At 36.1% G+C, this 22,597-nt stretch overlaps 1 protein-coding gene across 1 annotated transcript in view; it reads right to left on the reverse strand.

Annotated features, from left to right (window-relative positions):
* Positions 1–22,597, reverse strand: part of USH2A (usherin) — a 705,277-nt gene that overhangs the window by 267,230 nt on the left and 415,450 nt on the right. Inside the window, 1 exon segment of the mRNA XM_047705734.1 lies at positions 18,175–18,354. Within this exon segment, the coding sequence (XP_047561690.1) occupies positions 18,175–18,354 (180 nt within the window).

Genomic DNA, 22,597 nt, shown 5'->3' on the forward strand with positions numbered 1-22,597 from the left:
AGGAGGCTGACTTGACACTGGTTGAAAAGGCAAAGCTTCTCCAAGGAAGTGCTATTTAAACTGGGACCCATTGAAGGACTAAGATTCTGCTGAATTAATGGACCAGCAGTTGTAAGCTGATATAGACATAGAACTTACTGTCAGAGGAACTCAAAGAAGGTGGCATGTGCTCTGTTGGAGAAGTCTTAAAGCCAGGTAAGGAGTCTGAAATTTATATTAAGAAGATAGAAAATCTTCGATTTCTATCTTTTTTTTTTTAAAGCAGAGAAATGACATTATACAGTTTAGTTTTGTAAGATATTTGTGGGGGGGAGAGGGAAAGATGGTGGTTACTGTAATGTCTGATGACTTGACTGAATGGGATTCTGAGAGTAATAAATAGATTTATCATGTTATTTACAAATCTTGATTTGATTTTTTTTATAAAAGTTGAGTACAGAATATAAAAAAAAAAATCCAATTACTTAACATTTCCAGCTATTTGGTTTCTTTAGATTTATCTCATATAGATCATTCTTATGCAGGTCAATTATATGTCATTAGAGTCCCAAAAAGAAAGGGGGAAAAAAACAACTCAAAGATAGATTTTATGATTACTCACCTGCCTAATTCCCAAAATAATTTTAAAACATTTAAAAAAAAAACTACAAGGGAACAAGGCTTAATAATGAAGCAAAAGGATTAGAAAATTATACTACAAAATCTATGCTGGGTTTAGATATTAGTTGTCAATCATCAGATTCATTTCTGAGATACATGAAAGGGAGCTAGGAGGTTTGAAAGGAAGTAAAACATTTTTTAAGGCTTTTTTGTTTGTTTGTTTTTAAAATAAATATGTCATTTAAATCTTGAGGAGGTTTATTTGGAGGTAGACCCTTTGAGAAATTGTTTCTGCCCTTCTTTGTCTCAGTCTATTTCTTTTTCAATCAAGATTTCTTTTTCTTTTGCTTGTCAAAGCACCCTTGTTTCTGAAAGCTCCCAGAAAGGTCTCCAGAGAAAAACAGAAAAATAAGATGCATAACAATGGCTATAGGCATTATAGATCCAAACTCAAGAAAGGATGACATTTTCTCAAGGTTGTTATGAGTGTAGTAGAGGAGTATTTAAGACAAAAGCCCTAGGAAAGTGTATGTATAAAATAAATTTTTGTAAAAAAAAAAAAATCCATCATATACCTCAGCTCACTGACAAAATAAAATATCTTAAAGAATACGTTACGAATAAAACTGAAGATGGTATGACATTTGTCTTTGGTCTTTCGCTGACTCATTTGGGTCTACCTTTCTGAGGTAAATCCAGAATCTCACCAACATTTCACTGTTGTGAGAATGCATCAGTCAAAATTGGTACAAATATTTGTCAAAAGTTATATGAAACCCAATTGGCAGATCTCACCTAGCTCTAGTAATTGTTCTTCATGAAATGAAAAATTGTCCCCGTGTTCACTAAGAGCACTTTAATTAGAATGGAAAAGAAGCCAGGATATCCCCAGTTATAGTTTATAATAGGAGTTATATAGAAAGGGGTGGCAGAGGTGGGTCAAGGGCACCAGAATAAAAAGACACCACTGAATACTAATTGCTATTGACCATTTTGAGAAACAAAAGATTCCACTTCACATTAGCATCCATAGGACCAAGGCAACATACCTCCAACTCCACCTCCCTTTGTGGTTTAAGATTAAAGTGTTGCTTAAAATTACTCTGCAAGACAGTTTCAGTGAATTTGTTAACCAGGAAACATCAGACAGACTGAAGTCATCCTCTGCTAATTTTGAAATACCCCAAAGCTGTGAATGATGTAGCTCGTTGTGCTCAAAGAAAAACAGGGATTTTGAATTTCATTAGATACATTATTTGTTCATCTAGAATGTGGAACTGTCACTTTGTCAGACTAATTAGAAGCCCTGAAGTTGGTGGTCATAATGCCCAGAAGAATATATTTTTTGTTACATCTCAAACCACCAACCAAATTTTATTCGTTTCCCTTGTAGATATCCTACATTTAGACAGTCTAGTTAAGCCCCTGCTTGAGACATTTGAATTCCTCTTAATATTCCTAAGACTATTCCTAAATATTCCTATTATTTTGAATACCATCATATTCATCCAAATTAGTTTCCAGGCAGCATAGATTAAATTCTTTTTCCTTGAGAATCTGATTATTTGAGTCCTTTGCATAGAATATATCTTCACCTGGAAAAATATTTTAAAATCTATACAACAAATATATTAATGGATTAAGTCTATTTAATTTTTAGTTAAAATATTGTTCACTCACTTCATTTAAAATGATTCTCTAAAGAATCTTATTTTTGTAAAATTAAAAATAGATGTGCTTAATAAGGTTAATAAACAATTTTAACAATGAGTAAATGCAAGCTACATCAAAGCCACTCTCTTTAGAAAGAGTACATGAAATATTTCCTGGTTGAATGTGTCCAATAAGAACAATAGTTAAAAAAAACAACTTAGGTAATTAAGAAAATAAACTATTGTATTTTACAATTAGAATTAGCTTAAAATGCCACCAAATCTATTTTTCTAGGATATCAAGAACCCAGAAGTTAAGTGATCTCTGAATAGCTGACAAAATTTTTGTCATTTAATGAAAGAACAAGAGGGGATTGCTTATAAAAGTCATCTTAACAATGGGATTGGATCTAATATTCAAGTTGGTTAATTAATTACTCAACTAATAACTAGATCTAGTCTAAACCACTGAGATTGTGTATAGGGCATTCCTTACCCCAATAGCACATTCATTTCACCTTCTCTGTTAGGGAGAGTAAAATAATAGTCACCAACTGGGTAAAAAAATCCTGAAAGACTTCTAAGAACTGATTTCAGCTCATGAAGTAGTAGAAAATTTGAGAATAAAAAACTGATACTCATTTGACCACAATAATGATTAGTAACTAGGTCATTAGTTCATGTGACGAAAATCTGTAATCAGGATCTTGGTGAGTTATTTGTTTCAGTAATTTAGCCACACAATTGCTATCCAGTGTAGCATTGATGTCAGAAAGTATATGGCATTAATATGAAGGAAATCTGTCAGTTTTAGGCTTATAAACTTGGAGGAAATTCAGAAGTTGAAACAAATACATTAATATCACTTCCTTAATTTATATGTAGCACAAATTAGAATATCTACTACTTCAATAACATAGTAATCAAAACATAGCTTTCCCTAAAAGAAGAAAGTATGGGTCATCCCTAACTCCCCAGAATCTTCAATTAGTAATTTAAAAAATGATTATTGGGTATATTGCACAGACGTGATAAGATTCTCCATCACCTTTAAAGTTTAATTTGAATGCTTCCTATAAATCAGGAATCAGTAGCCACTGAAAAGTAGGGGGCTAATTTGTTGCTATTCAATCTTCTTACATACAATGGGATATAACTTTGCAATGCAATACACAATTATTAGGAGTCCAGCATTGTGTTACATTCTTTGCAAGCATTTATCATACTTAATTTTCTCAATGTCAACCTTATGACTACTATCTCTCCCATTTTATGGAAAGAAAAACCTGAGTCAAAGTATGATTGTATCACTTGTTCAAGGTCATATAGCTAGTAAGAGGAGAAATTTAGTTTTGAACCCAATCTGGTTGATTTTAGAATCCATGCTCTTAATCACTAGGATAATTTGCTTGTGTGTGTGTTATAGATGCGTGTGGAGCTTACACATAATAGAGGAGGTATGGAATATAGTACTTTCATGCATGTTATTCTTATCTTATATACTATATTTTTCCTCAAGCAACTTTTAATCTTATATTTTTTCTGGATAAAGAACTTGCAAATTTTTTTTTTTTTTTCCCTAAGAAAGAGCATTGACAAAAAGGTTAAAGTTAATTTTGGATTAGCAAGAATGTTTCATTGTTCACAATGCCTAGCTACATGAGAGGAAATTTAGTCTAATCCTTTCTGAGAACATCTCTCAAATATATTTAAATCTTAACTGATTTCAGAGTAGCCCACATCCATTCTCCAGTTACGAATAAGACTGTTCGGTATGTCACCATCAGACAGAGTAACAGAAATTACTGTATGTTTTATTAAAAACCTATTTTGTCTCTCTCTCTTTTTATCCCAAACTCTAATTTAGTTGTTGTTCCCTTAGGTACAAAGTACACGGTTCATAATTCATTTGATACAAAATGTCAGTTTACATTCTTGCCTGTCTTTGATAAATGAGAAAAAAACATGTACATTTCAATTTCCTCAATGCCAGAACTACCAGGAACAACCCCCTGTTGTGCTTCTCAAAGACCTTTGTGTTAAATTAAACATCAAGATTCTGAAACTGTGGGGAAGGATCTTTCCAAGACGGAGAGTACAAGTACATGAGACAGAGGGAGACGGCTAATGCTTTTCCTACCAGTTGAGTGATATCCCCCAAAGAGCACCTTTGATCCTCAAATTAGTCTTCACTTATAATTTAATATACCACAACCAGTGTGCTGTTTCCTTACATTTAGCTTTAAAAGGCGGTTGTTAGAATCATCAAGGAAAATAAAAATTTAGATGTTTAGAGGCAGGTTTAATTTTCAACCTAAATAATACAAGGTTATATATATTTTGTGCTTATCATAGATATTTAATCTTCTTCAGACAAGTGGTCAAGTGTCTACTTCTGTGCTGCCTGGTCTTCTGTGTGTGCACGTATTTTGCCCCCTATGAAAATCCACTGAGGATGGTGATGGGTTTGTGAACCCCCTTAACAAACTGAGGCTTAGAGAGGAGGTCACTTCCTTGAGATCCCTCCATCAGTACATGGACACACTGGGGATGATGGGTAGTGGTTAAAATTCAGACAGCTGGACAGATACTACAGCATCTGTTCTTAACCGATGCACAATTAAAGAGACACATTCATTTGAGCCTTTATAGAGTCAACTGTGTGAGCAAGATTTGAGCCTTTTTGTGTGGCTGAGGACCCTAATGCAGACTCTGAGACACAAGTGCTCCTCCTTCCCAGTGACTCTGAGGACACGGATGGTCATTCCTGTGACTGCTCCAGGGAACGTTTCTCTTACACACTCACACTGTTCACACTACTGGGTTCTCCAATATTCCACTTGTGAATAAATCTCATCCAACTGCTGTATTTTTCATCTGATGTTCATGGAAAAAAATTTTCTTTAATGTAGGGAGAAAAGATTCATTCATCTTTCTTTTACAAATATAGGCTTCCTTACTCTCTTTTAATAAAGTTTTTTTTTTTAATTTTGGAAATTCACCCTTTTAAATAAGTCTCTCTTAGTAAGAGTGCAAATTACATACAATCAGAAGATCACATCTATTCATCTCCCTTGCAATACGGAAGGCATTAACACAAAGAATTCAATTTTAATATAGGCCCAGAGAAAGGACAACTTAATAATTAGCACTAATGACACCACTGTTACACACTAATGTTTTAGGTAAATGTTTGAACAAGTTCTAATGATTTTTTTTTCTGTTTCATGCCTATACAAAAGCCTCTGCAACAGCAAAGCAGATCAAAAACTTAAATTTTCTATTGTAAGCCAAAGAAAGAAGTGTAAATGCTAATGCATGTCACCAGAGTGCTAAAAGTTCAGAAATATTTTCAGAAAAATGAAATGAATCTTTTCTCTTAAATAAATAAATAGAGGTTATTTCAATATTCTTTTCATCTCATTAGAGTTCATCTTAGAAACTCATGGACAATTATGAAAGAAGTTGGTCAAAATACATAGTGGGCAAGAGAGTACTTCTATCCTTGCTGGGAAAGGATCGTCCAACTAGTTAAGTTTTGCTATCTAGTCAAAGTACACACTACATAATACTGTTTTTTTCTGGATGCTTCTTTGTAAGGCTGGAAAAATATCTATTTTAAATGAATTCTTCACCCTCTCATAATAATGTCAACTTTAAATGCATGGGTCATGTAGTTCATTGAGGGGGATTCTCCAGTTCATCGGCAACAGGTTTTGAACACCTGGAATTTCACCCAAACAATACCCTTGGAACTCTGTTTGACGCAACAGTAGAGTCAGGCCACATCTTCAGACCCTTGTTGACTAATGGAGGCTAGAAATCTGTGCTACCTTTGTAAGAGAGGATGCGAGCCATCAGGAGAGGTTGCTTCAAATGAAAGAGCACAGTGTCTCAGAACCAGGCTTCCTTCTCTAGGTTTGAATATGGTCTCTGCCATTTACTAGCTGCATGACAATCGCTTTTCCTCAGTCCTCTCATGTATAAATAGGGATAGTAATAGCACTGCTCTCATAGACTGTGTGAGAATTAACTGAGTTAGTATATGCTATAGAGCATCTGCACCTAGTAAGGGCTGTCTAAGTGTATGACTCACTACAGCAAAGATTCACTATCTTTGTCAAATAAATGATTACATGATCCTAATTGTTCTCTAGGCAACTGGAGACTGTATCAGCCTCCTCGGCGGAGCTGAATCTGTGAACTCCTAGAAAGAAAAATCTCAACTATGAGGTCTAATCACCAGCAAATCCTAGAATTCAGGATAAAGATGTAACTGACTTAAGAAACACATTTCAAAACCCCACAGCGGAAGTACAGCCACAAGACGCTCATTAAAGAAAATTCCCCAGAGGGAAGAGACTCAGGTTTTAGTTACGTGGAGTTCCTTATAACAGATGTTCTGTGAAGGAATCGGAGAGCAGAGGAAATTTAGCTGACAGCATCTTCCCAGTAGGGTCGATTAGTGTTCCTCAGTGCATAAAACTTCCTGCCTGTTGCTTTCTGGTGCCACAGGTAGGACTCAGCATCTGGAATCAGGTAGCCACGGTATCTCTTCCTGCCCCATTCAGGGAGACTGAGAGACAGGCCAGTTCCCTTACATTGGGAAGGCCTCTGCCCCTGAGAATAGAAATTCTGTATTTAAAGCCGAGTTAAGAATAGGCACCTGTTCCACCTACTTTTTCCTTAGCAATTCTGTACGTCAATTACAAGTGTGGCAGATTCAGAGACAAGATCATGTAATATTTTTTTTTTTCTTTGAAGGTATTCTAAAGATGATCAGTGGTTTTCAAACTTGTCCATGCATCCAGATTTAACCTGGGGAGGGGGGAGGCAGGCATCTCATAAAATAGAGATTCTGTGGTCCCACCTTCCAAATTCCTGATTCAGCAGATTGAGTATGGGGTTCTGGAATCTGCATTTCTTTTTTTTTTTTTTAATTTTTTATTTTTATGTATTTGAGAGAGAGAGAGAGCGCACAAGCAGGGAGAGGAAGAGAGCACAGGGAAGCAGACTCCCCAGTGGGCAGGGTCATGGGCAGGGTCACAGGGCTTGGTCTCAGGACCCTGAGATCATGACCTGAGCTAAAACCAAGAGTAGTTGCTTAACCAACTGAGCCACCCAGGCACCCCAGAGTCTGCATTTCAAACAAGTTCCCAAGGAATGCTGATACTCCCCTCCTAGGATCACACCGTGGGGACCGCTGGTCTCATTCAAGTCTGACATTTTAAAGATGAGAACCTAGCATCAGAGTCAAGTAAAGTTACCTAAAGCAGACCTAATAGCTAATTGGTGCAAGATTCGTTGCTAGAGCTCGGGGCTCGAGATGTGAAAATGAAGAAGTGTCTCAGCAAATTGCCACATGCAGTGACTCTGAAGAGGACCATCAGAATGGGGTCAGCAATCTCATAGTCCTAGTCATTATTATTTCATTTCACATCAGGCTTGATTCCTGAGGCTTCCACATTTGACAGCTCAAACAGAAGCCAATATATACATTGAGTTGCCGGTTTGGTGTGATTTTCAAGAAATTAAGAGGCTTCTCTAAATGCAATCTACTCTTTTTCCTTTCTCTCAAGCATGTTGTGGTTTAAACACTTTTGTTCTCATGTGATGGAAAACCCAACACATATAAGTTTCAATAATGAAAGGGGTTGGGTCTTATAATTAAAAAAAAAAAAAAAATCTAGGTAATGGTTGGTTTCAGGCAGAGCTGGATTCAAGGCATCAAGAGATGTCTCCAGAATCCAGTTTACCTCCTTCTCTCAGATCTCCTCTGCTTCCTCCCATGTTGGCTATATTCTCAGAGTCCTTTAGGGGCAAAATGACCTGCAGGAGATCCAAATGAATTCCAGATTCAAATCCAGAGCCCAGCATATATCTCTGTTGGCTACACTGATTTCCTGTATCTCATTATCTCTAACTGGAACATTTATAATTCCTGGAAAAAAAATCACTGTGATCAGAGAATATGATGTTCTCACTGGCCAGACTTGGTGATAGTGTCCATTCTACACACAGCACATGTTCTGCGCATGGGAATCCAGGGTGCCCAGAGGGAAATCCGAGCACCATAATCAAAAGAAAGAATTGGAAGGGTGAAGACACGTTGGGAGCAAAAATAAGACAAGGCCACTATGATTCACTGGGGGCATGACAGTAAGCATTACTAATTTCCTACTATGTGCCCAGAGCCAGACAAATGGTGAGAGAGATTTAGAAAGGAAGGAAGGAAGGAAGGAAGGAGGGAAGGAAGGAGGGAAGGAGGGAGGAAGGGAGGGAGGGAGGGAGGAAGGAAGGAAGGAAGGAAAGAAAAAGTAAGGAAGGGAATTGAATGAAATGGAATGGAAAGGAGAAGAGAGGAGAAGAGGAAAGGAGGGAGGGGAAAAAGGAAAAGAAAGCAAGAGAGAACAGATCCACTAAGACTCCTTTATCTACAACCATTCATCCACACTTTGTCCTTAGCATGGATTTAGACTCTAGTAGATAAGCATGAAATGCACATGAGACATTTAAATAAAAATGGAAGCAAGTATATGTTCTAAAATGGCTGTGGAAGTGTAAAGAGAAGGACTGCTCTCATGCAGTAAGAGCCAGATACCCTCAGATTTCTAGTTTCACTTGTCCCAGCTAATTAATAATCACGAATATCATACTGGCTGCAGTGTATTTGTTTACTGTTGCCACAATCTATTCTTCATTAAGTTTTTACAAAGTTTTAGAGCCTTTGGACTCTAGATGATCTATATCCCTTTGCAGGGATACAATAAGGATTTTCTTGAAGTTCCTAATGAATGAAAAGAGATAGGAAATACAGTCCTTAAGTACTTAAGGTATATTAAGAACTTGTCTCCATTTTGTAAGTGTTTATACAGACAAGTAAATGTTCACAGAATTTTATGCAAGTCAGGCATAGATTCTGTCTATGATAACAAAGGTAAAAGGAAAGAATGAGATATTATTTTTAAAAAATAAAGCAAAAATTTCTTTAGGGCACTCTAAGAATTCAAATAAAACTTCAAGTTGCTTTCAAACTGCAGAGCCTGTCAGACAGACATGATTCTTATTTAACCTTAAAGTTATAGATAACCTTTATACCAAGATAAAAAAAAAAAAACAGAAAGGGGAATTGTACTTATTCTTTTTAAAAAATATGATTTTGAAATATCAATGGAACTTAAGGAGATAATATTTCCCACCTCTCTCCCCTGGTAAAGTAGGAAAAATGTGATTTCTTTTTCTTTCTTTCTTTCTTTCTTTCTTTCTTTCTTTCTTTCTTTTTTTTTTTTTTTTTTTTGTTTCTCTACGGCCCCCGGATGCTCTAAAGATAGCACTTAATTGTGTGTGGGCGTGTGTATTTCTACGTAAACCACAGGAGAATATGCAGATGTGGGAAGCCAGCAGCCCTTTGCTGGAGGCTTGTTGAGACCATGGCAAGCACACTTCAAAGTTTCCTTCCATCCTCTTCAAGACTCAGAAGTTAGTCCTTTTCTAAAGTATTTTTATAAGGAGGAAGCTCATTGTCAAGACAGCGACATGCAAAGTGAGGACAATTTCACAAATTATGATGTAGAAATTGATCCTTCTTCTTGGTTGATGTCATGCAATTTTACAAACACACATGCATGCACACACAAAGAACAAGGTGAACTAACAATTCTAAAAAAGTTAAAGGTAAGATTTTTTCATAAGAGGATTTGACAACATGTTTGAGACAGTCATAAATACTTCCTTTCTGTTCTTGTAACATACTTGGAATTGAGCACAGGTTAAATGAAAGGTCCTGGTATATGTTTTCAAAAGTACACTATTTATTTTATTAAGAATTTAAATACTATTTATTCACTGAATCTGCCTACTATCAACAAGTTGGTTTTTCCAGGAGAAAAAGAGCACATTTGGAAGACTTGCACAGAGGTACAACCTTATGCACAACTGCTCCAAAGAGGCATTATGAACTGAATGCAATGTAAATTGTAAAGGTTTTAATATACTGAAGGTAAAGATAAACCATCTGTTTACATGGTAGAATGTTGTTTTAAAGAAGGCTATGCCTTACAATCTTGTATCTTCATGGTGACTCTTATATTAGGAAAGGCAGTTAATCTCATCCTTCCTGACCTCTTTCCTGGATAAGAAAATATACGATCTTAGCCTACTATTTATTTGGGTTTCTGATCTACAGTTTATTTTAAACATTTCCATTCCTTTGTATTCTTTTCATTTTTAAGATATCCTGTGGCCACCTGCATGCTGAAGTTTTGACTTAAACATCTTGCAAATAAAGTGGATCCAGAGTAGATGAAAACCAGAAAACACATGCTGATGGAATCTTTATTTGTACACTGCAAGTAAGCTTTTACAATTTTTAGTACTATTAATTTCATAAAAACACAGAAAAAGGGGCACCTTGGCATGGTACTAGAGATTTTAGGAAGGCTAGAAATTGTATTCTCAGTGCTATAGCAAATGAGGGCTGCAAAATATAAGGCAAGTGTAAGATAAAATGGAGTTTGCCTTTGCAATTCTTACTTATTTTTTGAGGATTGTTTGTTTGTTTGTTTGTTTTTTAAATCTCTCCCTGCTTTTTGAGCTTCTAATTCCTTCTCATTCTCTTAGAGATTCTGACCTAAAATGTTACTAATCTCCGTGGTTGGTCTGTAGCACTACCCACACCATTCTTTCTAAAAGGTCTTGGGAATTTCCATTGAGAGGAGAAAAAGCAGAGAGAGAATTCTGTACTTTCCTTTAAAAAATGAAGGAGAAGAATAAATTCACTGAGCAAGTCATACCAAAAATTTCAGACTCAGTTCCCACTCAATAGAAAGAATATAATCCATGATTTCTTTCTCTTTTCTTTCAGAGGCAGAGCTATTGTAACATGTAAACTCAGAGGAGAATGTGATAGTGTCGTCCCTTCCCTCCTTCTAGGGTAGACTGCCCCCCAGGGTAGATCATCATTCAGCCCCCTTTTATGCTTTTTCTTCTGGTATACAATAGTTACTCTCTCTACCTACCTACTCTTAACAGATTCACCAGATTATTTTTTTAAACTTCCTTTTATTCTGTAAAATAACCAAAATGGATACTCAACTACTCTAGTTCAAGGGCAGAATTTTGCAGCTTCAGTATACTTTCCAGGAGACTTCACTTTATTTTCCAAAATGGACAATTTGTACAATCATGAGAAATAATAAAGAACAGTTGTATTAAATGGCTAGTTTTAGAGTGGTTTGTTACACAGTAATAGGTGGATGTAAAAGCATTCCAGTCTTTTAATGTTTAACCAAAAATTAATTCCATACTTCAATCTATGAAAATTCAGTGGCTAACATATTATTGTTTTAGCAATATTATTGGGCAAATATTATGTTACTTTTCAAAAAGCAAAGATTTCATTTCATTATTCATAAGTGCATTGTCTGAACAACTACTAAGCTTTCCTACTGAATGGAAAACGAAATGCACTTTCAATTCCAAGATTCAAATTTTCAAAAAATATATTTAAGGAAAATTGGGAAATGGTGAAAAATATTTAGTAAAAATTTCAAACTCCTCTCTTTTGGCTAACATTAACAAAGTTATGAAAGTATTTATTTATGAATAAAATATACATATAATGGAAATAAAAAATAATCATAAACATTATATCTAATAAGTGGCTTGGTATGAATACAGAACAGATTCTATCAAGAAAAAAATATACTGCTTTTCTGCCCACTGAAATCCCAAGATAACCAATGAGAGCTTGATGTAAAAATCATTTGCACATTATGATCCAGAGGTCATGGAGGGAGATATTTAAGCTATTTTAAAAGGAAAATTACTTTTCATCCTTTTAGCTTTACTTCATCATCGAATACACATCACAACCAGCCCTTAGCAGGGCTGCTGGCCTGTCGATATTTATGTCAATGCTCTGAGGGGTAAATGTAGGAAGAGACTGGAAATATAGGAGGACAAAATGTAGGAGGTCTCTCCGGAAAGCGCAAAGACTCTGAATTTCGCTTGTCCTTCCTCACTGTCCAGCTTTCAGAGGTAAAAGTCTTCTGCACACCCAATTCCAATGGTGCTAGACACAAGCTGGATGTCTTATAATTCCACTCAGTTCTGACACTATCTACCTAAAGATAGTATTAGAATCCACAGGTTAAGTGTTCAATCCCACAAGACTGGTCCCTCTCCCCCAAATACATACAAACTGTGCTTCTGACAAAACAGCTATAAATCCGAGGTTTCCATGACCCCCTCCTTAGGTTCGATTAATTTGCTTGAAGAGGTCACAGAACTCAGGAAACCCATTTACTCAGTAGATTACTGGCTTATTACAAAGGATATAACCCAGGAACAGCCAGAAAGAAAAGATACATAGGACAAGGTATGTGGGAAGGGGCTCAGAGCTTCCAGGCCCTATTCAAACTGGCCACTCTCTACAAATATCTATGTATTCACCAACCTGGAAACTCTCTGAACTGCGTCCTTATGGGTTTTTATGGAGGCTTCATTACCCAGACATGATCACTTAGGACTGGTCTAACCTCCAGCCCCTCTCCCCTCCCTGGGGAGGGAAAGGACTGAAAGTTCCAATCCTCTGATCACCTGCTTGACACCACTGGAAACCAACTCCTACCCTTAGGTGAAATTCAAAAGTCACCTTAGTAACACAGCAAAAGACAACTTTATAGTTCTCATCACCTAGGAAATTCCAAGGGATTTAGAAGCTCTCTGCCAGAAATGGGGCCAAAGACCACACATGTATTTCTTCTGAATCACATTATCACAAGAGGCTCAAAAAGAGTCTTAGCAGTGAAATAGAACAAAGAAGGTAGCAAGCACCAAATATTTACCAAGACAGCCACTGTGCTAAGCACATTACATTGTGCTGTTTAATCCTCTATCAGGTGGGAATTACCATTGAGCCAGTTTTATGGATGAACAAACTGAAGCTCAGATTTATCTGTGAGTTGCTCATAGTCACACAGCCAGTAAGTGAAGGAGGATTCAAATCTAGGTGTGTGGGATTCCGAAGTCTAGGCTTTTACAACGTGCCTAATGATTAATTCCAAATGGATTACACTCTTTTTATTTCATTGATATTTTAGGTGGTAGGAGGGGGGGGGTCGGGGGGTCAAGGGAAGGAGAGACAAACTCAAATTCTAAAGCGAACCACTCAGAACCATTTTGCCTTTCTCAGTTTTTGATTTTCTAATAACCCAACTTTGGAAAAAAACATGTTCTTCAAGCTTAGTATTTTTTTGAGGTCTGTGGGTTATAATAATTCTCATCAATTTGAAGGTATAAATGACAAATTATTTACCATCCTAGAAAACCAGATTAAGTTCACAAACTCAGGTGGCTCTGAGTTCCTTTCACTGTTACAATAAAGCAGTTCAGAGAAAGATAAATAGAATAAAATTATTCCTTTTGGAAAAATATAAAAGTTTCATAAAAAATCTGTTTCTAGCTCGTCAGTATGGAATTTGTCATTAATCATTTTAAACTATGCCCTTTTATGCTTCTTCTGTCTCTTTTAGCTTTCTGAGTAGGTCTTTGATGTAACAAAGACAGTTTCAGACAAGATTTCAGTTCATCTGGAAAAAAAAAGTTTAAGTCTGGAGGCAAAATGCAGTGTATTTAAAATTTATATACTCTATAATGCCTTTGTTCTGAACTTGAAGAACCTGAAAAACTTCTAAGCTTCTTTGCCTTCCTTCTCTAAGCTCATTTGTTCTTCCCTTGCTTATTATCATGCAACTGTGACTTTAATGGAGGGGGGGCGGTTTCCATCCTTTAACTACATGCAGAGTCATGGCTGACCCTTTCTGATCAATTGCCAATCCATACAGGTTTGACTGATAAAAGAGCCAATTAGATTTAAGCAAATTAAGGGACATCACCAATGTCAACCACTTATTAAACTGGATGCTGAATTCCATGCATACAAAACACTAATGCACTGAGCCCCATTAAGAGTTGAAATCCTAACCCCATTAGTAACTCCAGACCTTGAAGGGGTAAAGGTCACAGGAAAGTTTCATATTTATGGATTAACATTTGGATTCCGTTTTTATTTTTTTAATTTTTTTTCCTAGAACTCTTGAACCTTCACTATAATGCTATTCAAGAGCTCAGATTAAATATATTCTTCATTTCTATGAGTATCCTAGTGCTAAATATGAGCATTATGTTATTACAAACAACCAAATAATATAGTCATTGTAGAAATACAAAAACCTAAACATGGAAGAGGTTAGAGATATGCTACAGAAATGAAGGAATAATAACCCCCAAGACTCTTCCAGTTGACCAAATAATATTTCAAACCAATTTTTAAAATAAAAAGTGTGTGTGATTTGGATTTGCCAATGTGCATTTTTGTGCTGAGCTCTTGGTTCCACGATCCCATTTGCCTTAATTATCAGATTGTTTAATCATATTCCTTTTTCTGCTTGTTTAGTTGAAGTCGAGAGCCTTATTTTTTTTTTTTTTAAATAAAATTAATTTTCTTAACACAAGAGCAAGGAAACAGGGAGATGTGATGGAATTAACTAGGATTTGAGATTAGGTCTTGTTTGACTGTTTTTTTTTTTTTTTAAAGATTTTATTTATTTTTATTTGACAGAGAACACAAGTAGGCAGAGAGGCAGGTAGAGAGAGAAGGAAGCAGGCTCCCCGCTAAGCAGAGAGCCCGATGTGGGGCTCAATCCCAGGACCCTGGGATCATGACCTGAGCCGAAGGCCGAGGCTTTAACCCAACTGAGCCACCCAGGCGCCCCTGTTTGACTGGTTTTTTAAAAAAATTTTTTCCAGCTTTACTGAGGTATAAACTGCATTTCCATCATTATTCTTTCTCATCAGAAAAATAGAAACATAGAGAAAGGTGGTATCAAATAAGGCATTTCATAACCATTCTGTTCTACACTTACCATAGTGAGGGAATCAAAGAGCAGTGATTGGAGCAATTTAAGAGTATTTCTTATATCTGATGCCCTGTCCTCCTTACAGTCTGGGGTCCTTGTCATATGGGCATGACCACAGTATCCCTACACTGGATAACAGTGTGCAGAGGGGGTCAAATTCTCCATAGCTGGTTACAATAGAAGGTTGCTCAGATAGAAGACAAGGCATGAACAGGCTTGAGCAATGAGAAGCTTACAATTTAAAACTCTTAATCAAGCTACCTGGGCTGACGGACTGATTCTTTCACTCACCGATTATTCATTATGCAATTATGATGCACCAGGTTTGGTCTAGGCACTGAAGATCAAAATGTGAATACAAAACAGTCCCTGCTGTGGGGGCTCTTATAACCAGTGATTGTGACAGTCCCATCAGACAGGCCATTTCACTATAACATGCTTGTACTCTAGGACACCTACGGGCCCTATCTCAGCCTCAGTTGGTAAAAGACAACTTTCTGAAGGACCTATTTCTAAGTTGAAACCTTAAAAATGAGTAGGACTTGGCCAGATCTAGGGGGTCAAGGCAGTTTTCCAGACCACATTTGATAGCAAACATTTCATCAAGAAAAAAATAGCATGTCTATTTTGCCTAAACCTTCTATTATTATATTTTTCAGCTATACTAAGAAGAAAACATAGCTAAGGGTATTATCATTACAAATCTTGCATTATCCAGCAGTGAGAGAGAGCAGGAATTCCACATCACCAAAAAAGAGACTTAATATTTGAATCAAGGAAACAGCAAAAAATGGTAACAATCTAAATATAATGGAAAAGTAAATAGCATACAGAACCTTCTCTGCCCATAAGTTGGTTCACTTCTGTACATCGGTTCATTTATTATTCATTTCAGTACAAAGCACAGTTCACTGGATAAAGGCATGGAAGATTTCTTTAATAACTCTCAGTACTAATTTAATTCTACTTAAACACACATATTCTAGTGAATGCCACATGCTTTTCAGCATGATTTTATGTGTAAATCAGGATAATATGTTTTCAGATCATTAAGTAAAAGGAAGCATGAACTAAAACCTATTTAATCAATGAGGTGTCACCTTTAAACTGCCACAAGGTCATAAAAAAGATAATTTCAAAGCTATAAGTTTCCTAATTGTAATCAACAACAATCTAATGATAAAAAAAAAGTATGTCTTAATGGCTACAATAAACTTGAGCAAATCAATGTCTTTGAAGATATTTTGCTTCCTCTTTTGGTGAAGGGCCATCTCCCAAATTCTGGATTTCTGAGTTTAGAAAGTCAATAATTACATCATGCCCATAGACTATGAACCTGCAGAAGGCATGATAATGGCATGAATAAGCGTCCACAGAGTAGACATAAAAGTAAACTCAGCAGTTGACTTCAGCTCAACTGTATGGCTGGAAAGAAAATTTTAGTTTCTTCCTGTTTGCATAATTTTAACTCTTCTACTAACCACTGACAGATACAGGCACAGATTGTATACTGAGTTAGCATGAGAAGCTTGCTATGTTTAAGTGAATTGTATATATATATGTACCCAGAGATATTTACTCTAAATTACTAGGTATTCCTAAGTGCATGAACAATGAATTAAATTGGTCCTATTTTATGAATATGATGTAACTTGCTGTAAATTACAAACCATCTAAATCAGTATGAATGCCATAAAAGGAATCTATAACTCATTAAATTCCCACATATCCTGTTAAGAAGGTATTGCTATGTAATTTAAAAATCTCCATTAAGGCACTAATTACTGTTTAATTTCTAAGTGTGAATAAAGGTTATTATATACTAAGGTATAGAGTCATTAAATGTTCTATCCTTTCCAGTATGTTGGGTTAAATTAAAAAATGAAGATATGAATGCCTAAGGTTTCTTTTCTTGATTTTGTTTTGTTTTGGTTTTTTGGTCTCAATTCTTAAACAAGTCCCTATCTAAATCCAACGTCCTTTTTTAAAATTTTTTTTTTTTTATTGGTTTATGAAATCTGACAGTGAGTCGTTCAGCTCTGTCTCTTCCAAGCATTCTTAAACAATGTGGCTTCTGCCATTTAGAGTTTCAGGTGTTTTGGTAAACATCTATTCATTAAGTCTTATAATGTCAGAAAGGTAGATAACAGTGAGTGGTTTTAATGATAGAAGCAGGTATTAAATCTTTCCTTGGGAGAAGCGTTCTATACAAACCACAAATTAACTCTTCATTGTCCTCTCCTGAGGAGGCTTTTGCTGCTCTTAAACCCTTTGTGATGGGAGAGGTATTTATCCAGTCCTGCTGCTTAATGACATAGGGACATTCTCCCTTAGTCCAGAGACACTGGTTTTTGAAGTTGAGCTACAGTCCGGTGTTTTAGAGTCCTTTGCCTTTTGTATTTTCAGAGAACAGACATTCCTGAACACTCAGTTGAGAATCACGCTCTTATTATTTTGAGGCATGCTTTGTTCAAGGGCTGTCCTTACCAATCAAACAGGGAGTTTTCTTCTTAGCAGTTAGTCACACAATTGGTTAAAATAAGGGTGGAGGACTGCAGATCAATATAATAATTCTAAATAAGCTAAATCGGTTATTTATACAGATAGTTAAAATAAAAGTATCTGGATTTTATCACATTTCACGTATAAAAGTGACACTATTGAACTCTAATCATTAGGGCATGGAAGTTAAAGGTGTTTTTCCAGTGGTGTGAGTAGCTTTCCCTTTCCATTTGCTGCACACACATGCAAAGCAAGAGATACATATGTATGATATATACCCGTACATACACACAGTGCAAGATGAAAGCAGTCTCAACAGAACAAAAAAAATCAATAAAAGGGTCTCAGTCAAACAAAACAACAACCCAAACAACCAGAAATACAATTGAGCCTCTAAGTTCTAAAAAAAAATTAATTTTCACAATAATGAAGTACTCAGGGAAGACTTATAGTAGAGCAGTTATATAAATCTATATAGCCAACGTTGTTCATGGACTTACCCCCGGGTGGCATTGTCAGGGTTATGGGGTCACTCATCAGGCTGCCTTGGCTATTTGAAGCATTCACTTGCACAGTATAGTTAGTAAAAGGAACCAGCCCCTCAATGAATACCCAAACGTTGGTCTCTTCACTGCGGTGCATGACTTGTGTGCCATTCAGAAGAGTGTAGTTATTAACTGCTGATAAAAAGGAAAATTATGAAAATTAGTGTATATTTAAGAGTTCATTCATTCATCTGTGATCAAAATAACTGAACTGTTATTCTAAGATGGCGTGCAGCTGTTCACAAGTATCATGCATGCAAGGACAACTGAGACACAGTAATTGGTTCCATGATGGATTATTTGCAATTGTTTGAGGGTTTTCTTCCCCATCCTTGGATTTTTTTTTTTTTTTAGATTATATTTATTTATTTGAGAAAGAGAAAACACATGAGTGGGGGAAGGAGAGGGAGAGAGAGAGAGAGAATCCTCAAGCAGAGTCCCCCCTGAGCTCAGATCCAGACATGGGGCTTGATCCCAAGACCCTGGGATTGTGACCTGAGCAGAAGGCAAGACACTTAACTATCTAAGCCACCCAGGCACCCCCATTCTTGGATTTTATATGATATGCAGACTGGAGGAAATCACACTCTTTCCTCGCCATCTAGAATGGTTCTGGATATAAATAGCATATTTATGAGGCAAATTTTTCAGAATATTGCTGAAATTTAGTAATTTAGTAATTTAGTAATTTAGTTATCATTATGCCTAAAACACAGGAGTTGTTAACAATAGTACTATTTACCTCAAATAGCCTTTTTTCTTTGCCAAAACACTTTTATTATATGTCCCTTTAATTTCCCCCACACAGATTCTACAAACATAGGCAAATGAATAAAAAACACACATGGTGCTGGACTTTAAGGGGAAAGCATATTTGTAAGATTTCCAGATAATGATACAATCTTTACTGGTTAAATTTGAAAAAATTAAAATATGGCCACATACCAATAATGATCTTGCACTGTATGATAAACAGAATAGTTGTAATAGTTATCAAAAATACCATATTTTGGACACGGTTTTATAGCAGAATATGGTGCAAAGAAAAGTACATGCATTTGATTGTTAGAAAGTTCTGCATTTGAGCCTGTCCTTATCATTCTTGAGGAATGTGCTCTTTGCTAAGTTATTCAGTATGTCTGAATCTCAAGTTTTTCATCTGAGAGTGGGGAATGATAATACTTTGATTGCAATGTTACTATGAAGATTAAACGAGATCATTTCTTTACATTACCCAGCATATAATAGGTATTCATCTACAGCAACTAAGAAGTGTAACTGTTCTTGCTAGAGTACAACTGATACATTACAAACAAAACATTTATAAACAAACTAATACATACAAAACAAACATTTACAACTAGCAAGTGATAAAGAATTCTACACTCTGTATTTTACTTCCTCTGTAGCAATTACTCTTCTATTACATTTTCCCTCTCTCCCACCCAACAATGTATATGAATCAAAATTCTAATATTTTTCAATGAACAAAACAACATTAATCACATCTGCTACCCCTAGGTCATTGTCCAATCATGTTATACATCAAACTCTATAATTAATAAGGAATCAAATGACATGAAAGAGGATCTCACATCTAGTTATGAGCATTTTCATGAAATGTGGGTAAGGCAGACAAAAACTTTAAAAATACACAAAAATCTTTAAAAGATACTTATAATAGTTTTGGGAAGAAGGATGTAGCTGAAAAAAAATTATTGCTGCAAAATACACAGGTGTAAGTTAAATGTTTCCCATGACCAGAAGAAATCCCTAGTGTCATGGAAGAATTTATTGCTCTGAACTTGAAATTGGCACAACGGAGTGGTTTATCCCCAAGGGAATAAATGTACTTAGGGGCTAAAACATGAGGATAATAATTTCTATTCAGTTTTAGTAAAATAAGATAAAGATATGTTCACTGCTTAAGAATTGTTTTAAGTTCCTAAAATGGAAATAGACACCACAGATAGATCTATGTGGAGCCCATACCAACAAGAAGTTCTGAAACCTGAAAAGTTGCCTTGAAAAGACATTTCCAAATGACACTTTATTAGCTCTCACAGGTTCTTTGTAACTAGTCAACCTGATTAGACAGATTATTGACTCCAACTGCATGCAGAGAGCAGGCTTTGCTAGGTTCTGATAACAATATGCTCAAGATGTACAAGACATCGCTCCCGGACTCAAGAAACCTGGTTAAGATTTACTATGAATCCGTTGTAAGCACTGTTGAAGAAAAATTACATTATCCGCATTTGAAGACCTCAAGTCCCATAATGTCTAACTCCTTGGGAGAATTTTCAGTTATAGCTGAAACAATTGCTGCTGTTGTCACATACCCAATTGTAAAATTTCAAAAAGGTCAGCTTTATCCTGCAAGACCCAGGTAGATGCCTAATTGCCTCTGAAGTAGTGTACCAGCACATACCTTACAAAAAATTGAAGACTACAAAATAATGATGAGAATTCTAAAATTAAGCCAGGAGAATACGATTTTATAAAATTTCAAGCCAGGTGCAAATGTAAGAACAAGGAGTTAACATCTAAGATTATAGTATTGGTAAGAGTTTTTTTCCCTTATATTTTGTTTGTTTCTGAAGCAAATTTCTAGCTGTAAAACAAACAATTTTGCTATCTTTGAAAATGGCATGGCAGGGGCAAATATATTAAATACCACTCTATTCTAAGTTTCCCAGATAACATTAATACATGGTAATTATACAATTAGTTGTAACATTAAGTTCTAGTTATAGAACAACGATTACTCAGTAATTATAAGAAGTATATAATTACTCAATAATTATGAGAAGTATGCAATTACATAACCATTTTGTTCAGCTCAAAAAAGAACTTGTGTATCTCCAGGAACCACACAGCTGAGTGAGTCCAGTGCTCCCTTACCCCGCTCACATGCAGCTCCATTCATAAGCCTAGAGCTACCGTCAGGATTTCAACCCTCAGCAAAGCTCACAAATCCCCAGATTTAAAACCAAAACCGGATCCACAGATTTTGTCTCTGTCTCCACTTTATTCTTCTCTTTCTTCCTTTGAACTGGACTGGTTTGAGTTCTGAGATCCTGGGGGAAAATTCTTAAAATGCAAGTCCTCAGATCCCCTCTGCCACCCTTCCTCCCCACTCTTGAGAGGGTCTCGCTTTACTGCTTTTCGCTGCATAAACTTTGTTTTCAGTCGGCTGGAAAATGCAGCCCCGTTGGTGCAGCCTCAAGAATCAAGCTAGAAAATGCTAAAATGATAAGCATTTCCTATCATAGGTGACCATTTCTGTCTGGTCTCCCTTAGCGCTGACCCTATTTGTAAGTATAAGTGGACGGTGAAGGCCCTGGAACCACAACTCGCTGTCACCCTGCCACCAGGCACTAAGTCTGAAGTCAAGTTCCCCTCATCCACCTCTTCAGGTGTGGTCTGCACCACTGGGCTTTAACCTGGGGGTCACACTAAGCACTCTGCAGACGAGGTCATCACACTAGTGTTCCAGGGGCCACCTACATCAGAGTCACCTGGGAATACTTCATCAACATCCATCCACAGAGCTGAGTTCCACTCCAGACCTACCAAATGAGACTGTTCGAAGGCAGGGCCCAGGAATCACTGGTGATTGTTCTCAAGCATGCAGAAAAACTCATTTTAGGATTATTTAATCTATGTTCAAGCTAGTCTTTAAAGTAATGATCCAAATTCATCTCGTCTGTTTCCCAAAATACTTAGGTCACTTTTGACATCCTTGTTGATGATGCCTTTAGACTGTAGCTTTGGGCTATAAAATCTTTATTTGTGAAATAATGCATCTTCAGAACATATAAAGTGGATTCTTCAATCAGATCTACCTTTACAAACTAAAAAAAATCTAGTAAATTATTTCATAAGAAATATTTAAGTATTTATAAAAATAATTTTTAAAATGAGTAGTCATTTTGCACACCTGAGAAAAATCACTTCAGTATTTCTGATAAGTACTTCTCTCTCTCCCTTTCAATCTCACCACTGCAGATACAGGGGAAGGAGAGATCCTTTGTATATTGTCCAACATCATGCCTCATAAGCAAAAAACAAAAAGTAGTTTTGGTTAGATTCCTAAAATTTTCAAATAAACTCCTAGATGCTCCCTCAGGACATTCTACATCCTAAAGGATTTTCTAAGAAGTTAAGTCATTCAGGCCTACTTTTCTACTTTATTTTGAAGAGAAAAGTATTAAATTGAGAAACAGCCAACATAAATCTATACCCAACAGACCTTACTTGTAAAAAACATTTTCTTAGCTGCGGATATGAAATCTTACCCAAAAATGTTAATAGCAATCATGCCCATTTTTTTAAGGCTAAAATCTTACATTTAATGTTATTTGTTGAATAGTAG

The sequence above is a fragment of the Lutra lutra genome, chromosome 15 (genome assembly GCF_902655055.1).
Source record: "Lutra lutra chromosome 15, mLutLut1.2, whole genome shotgun sequence".
Taxonomy (NCBI): Eukaryota; Metazoa; Chordata; class Mammalia; order Carnivora; family Mustelidae; genus Lutra; species Lutra lutra.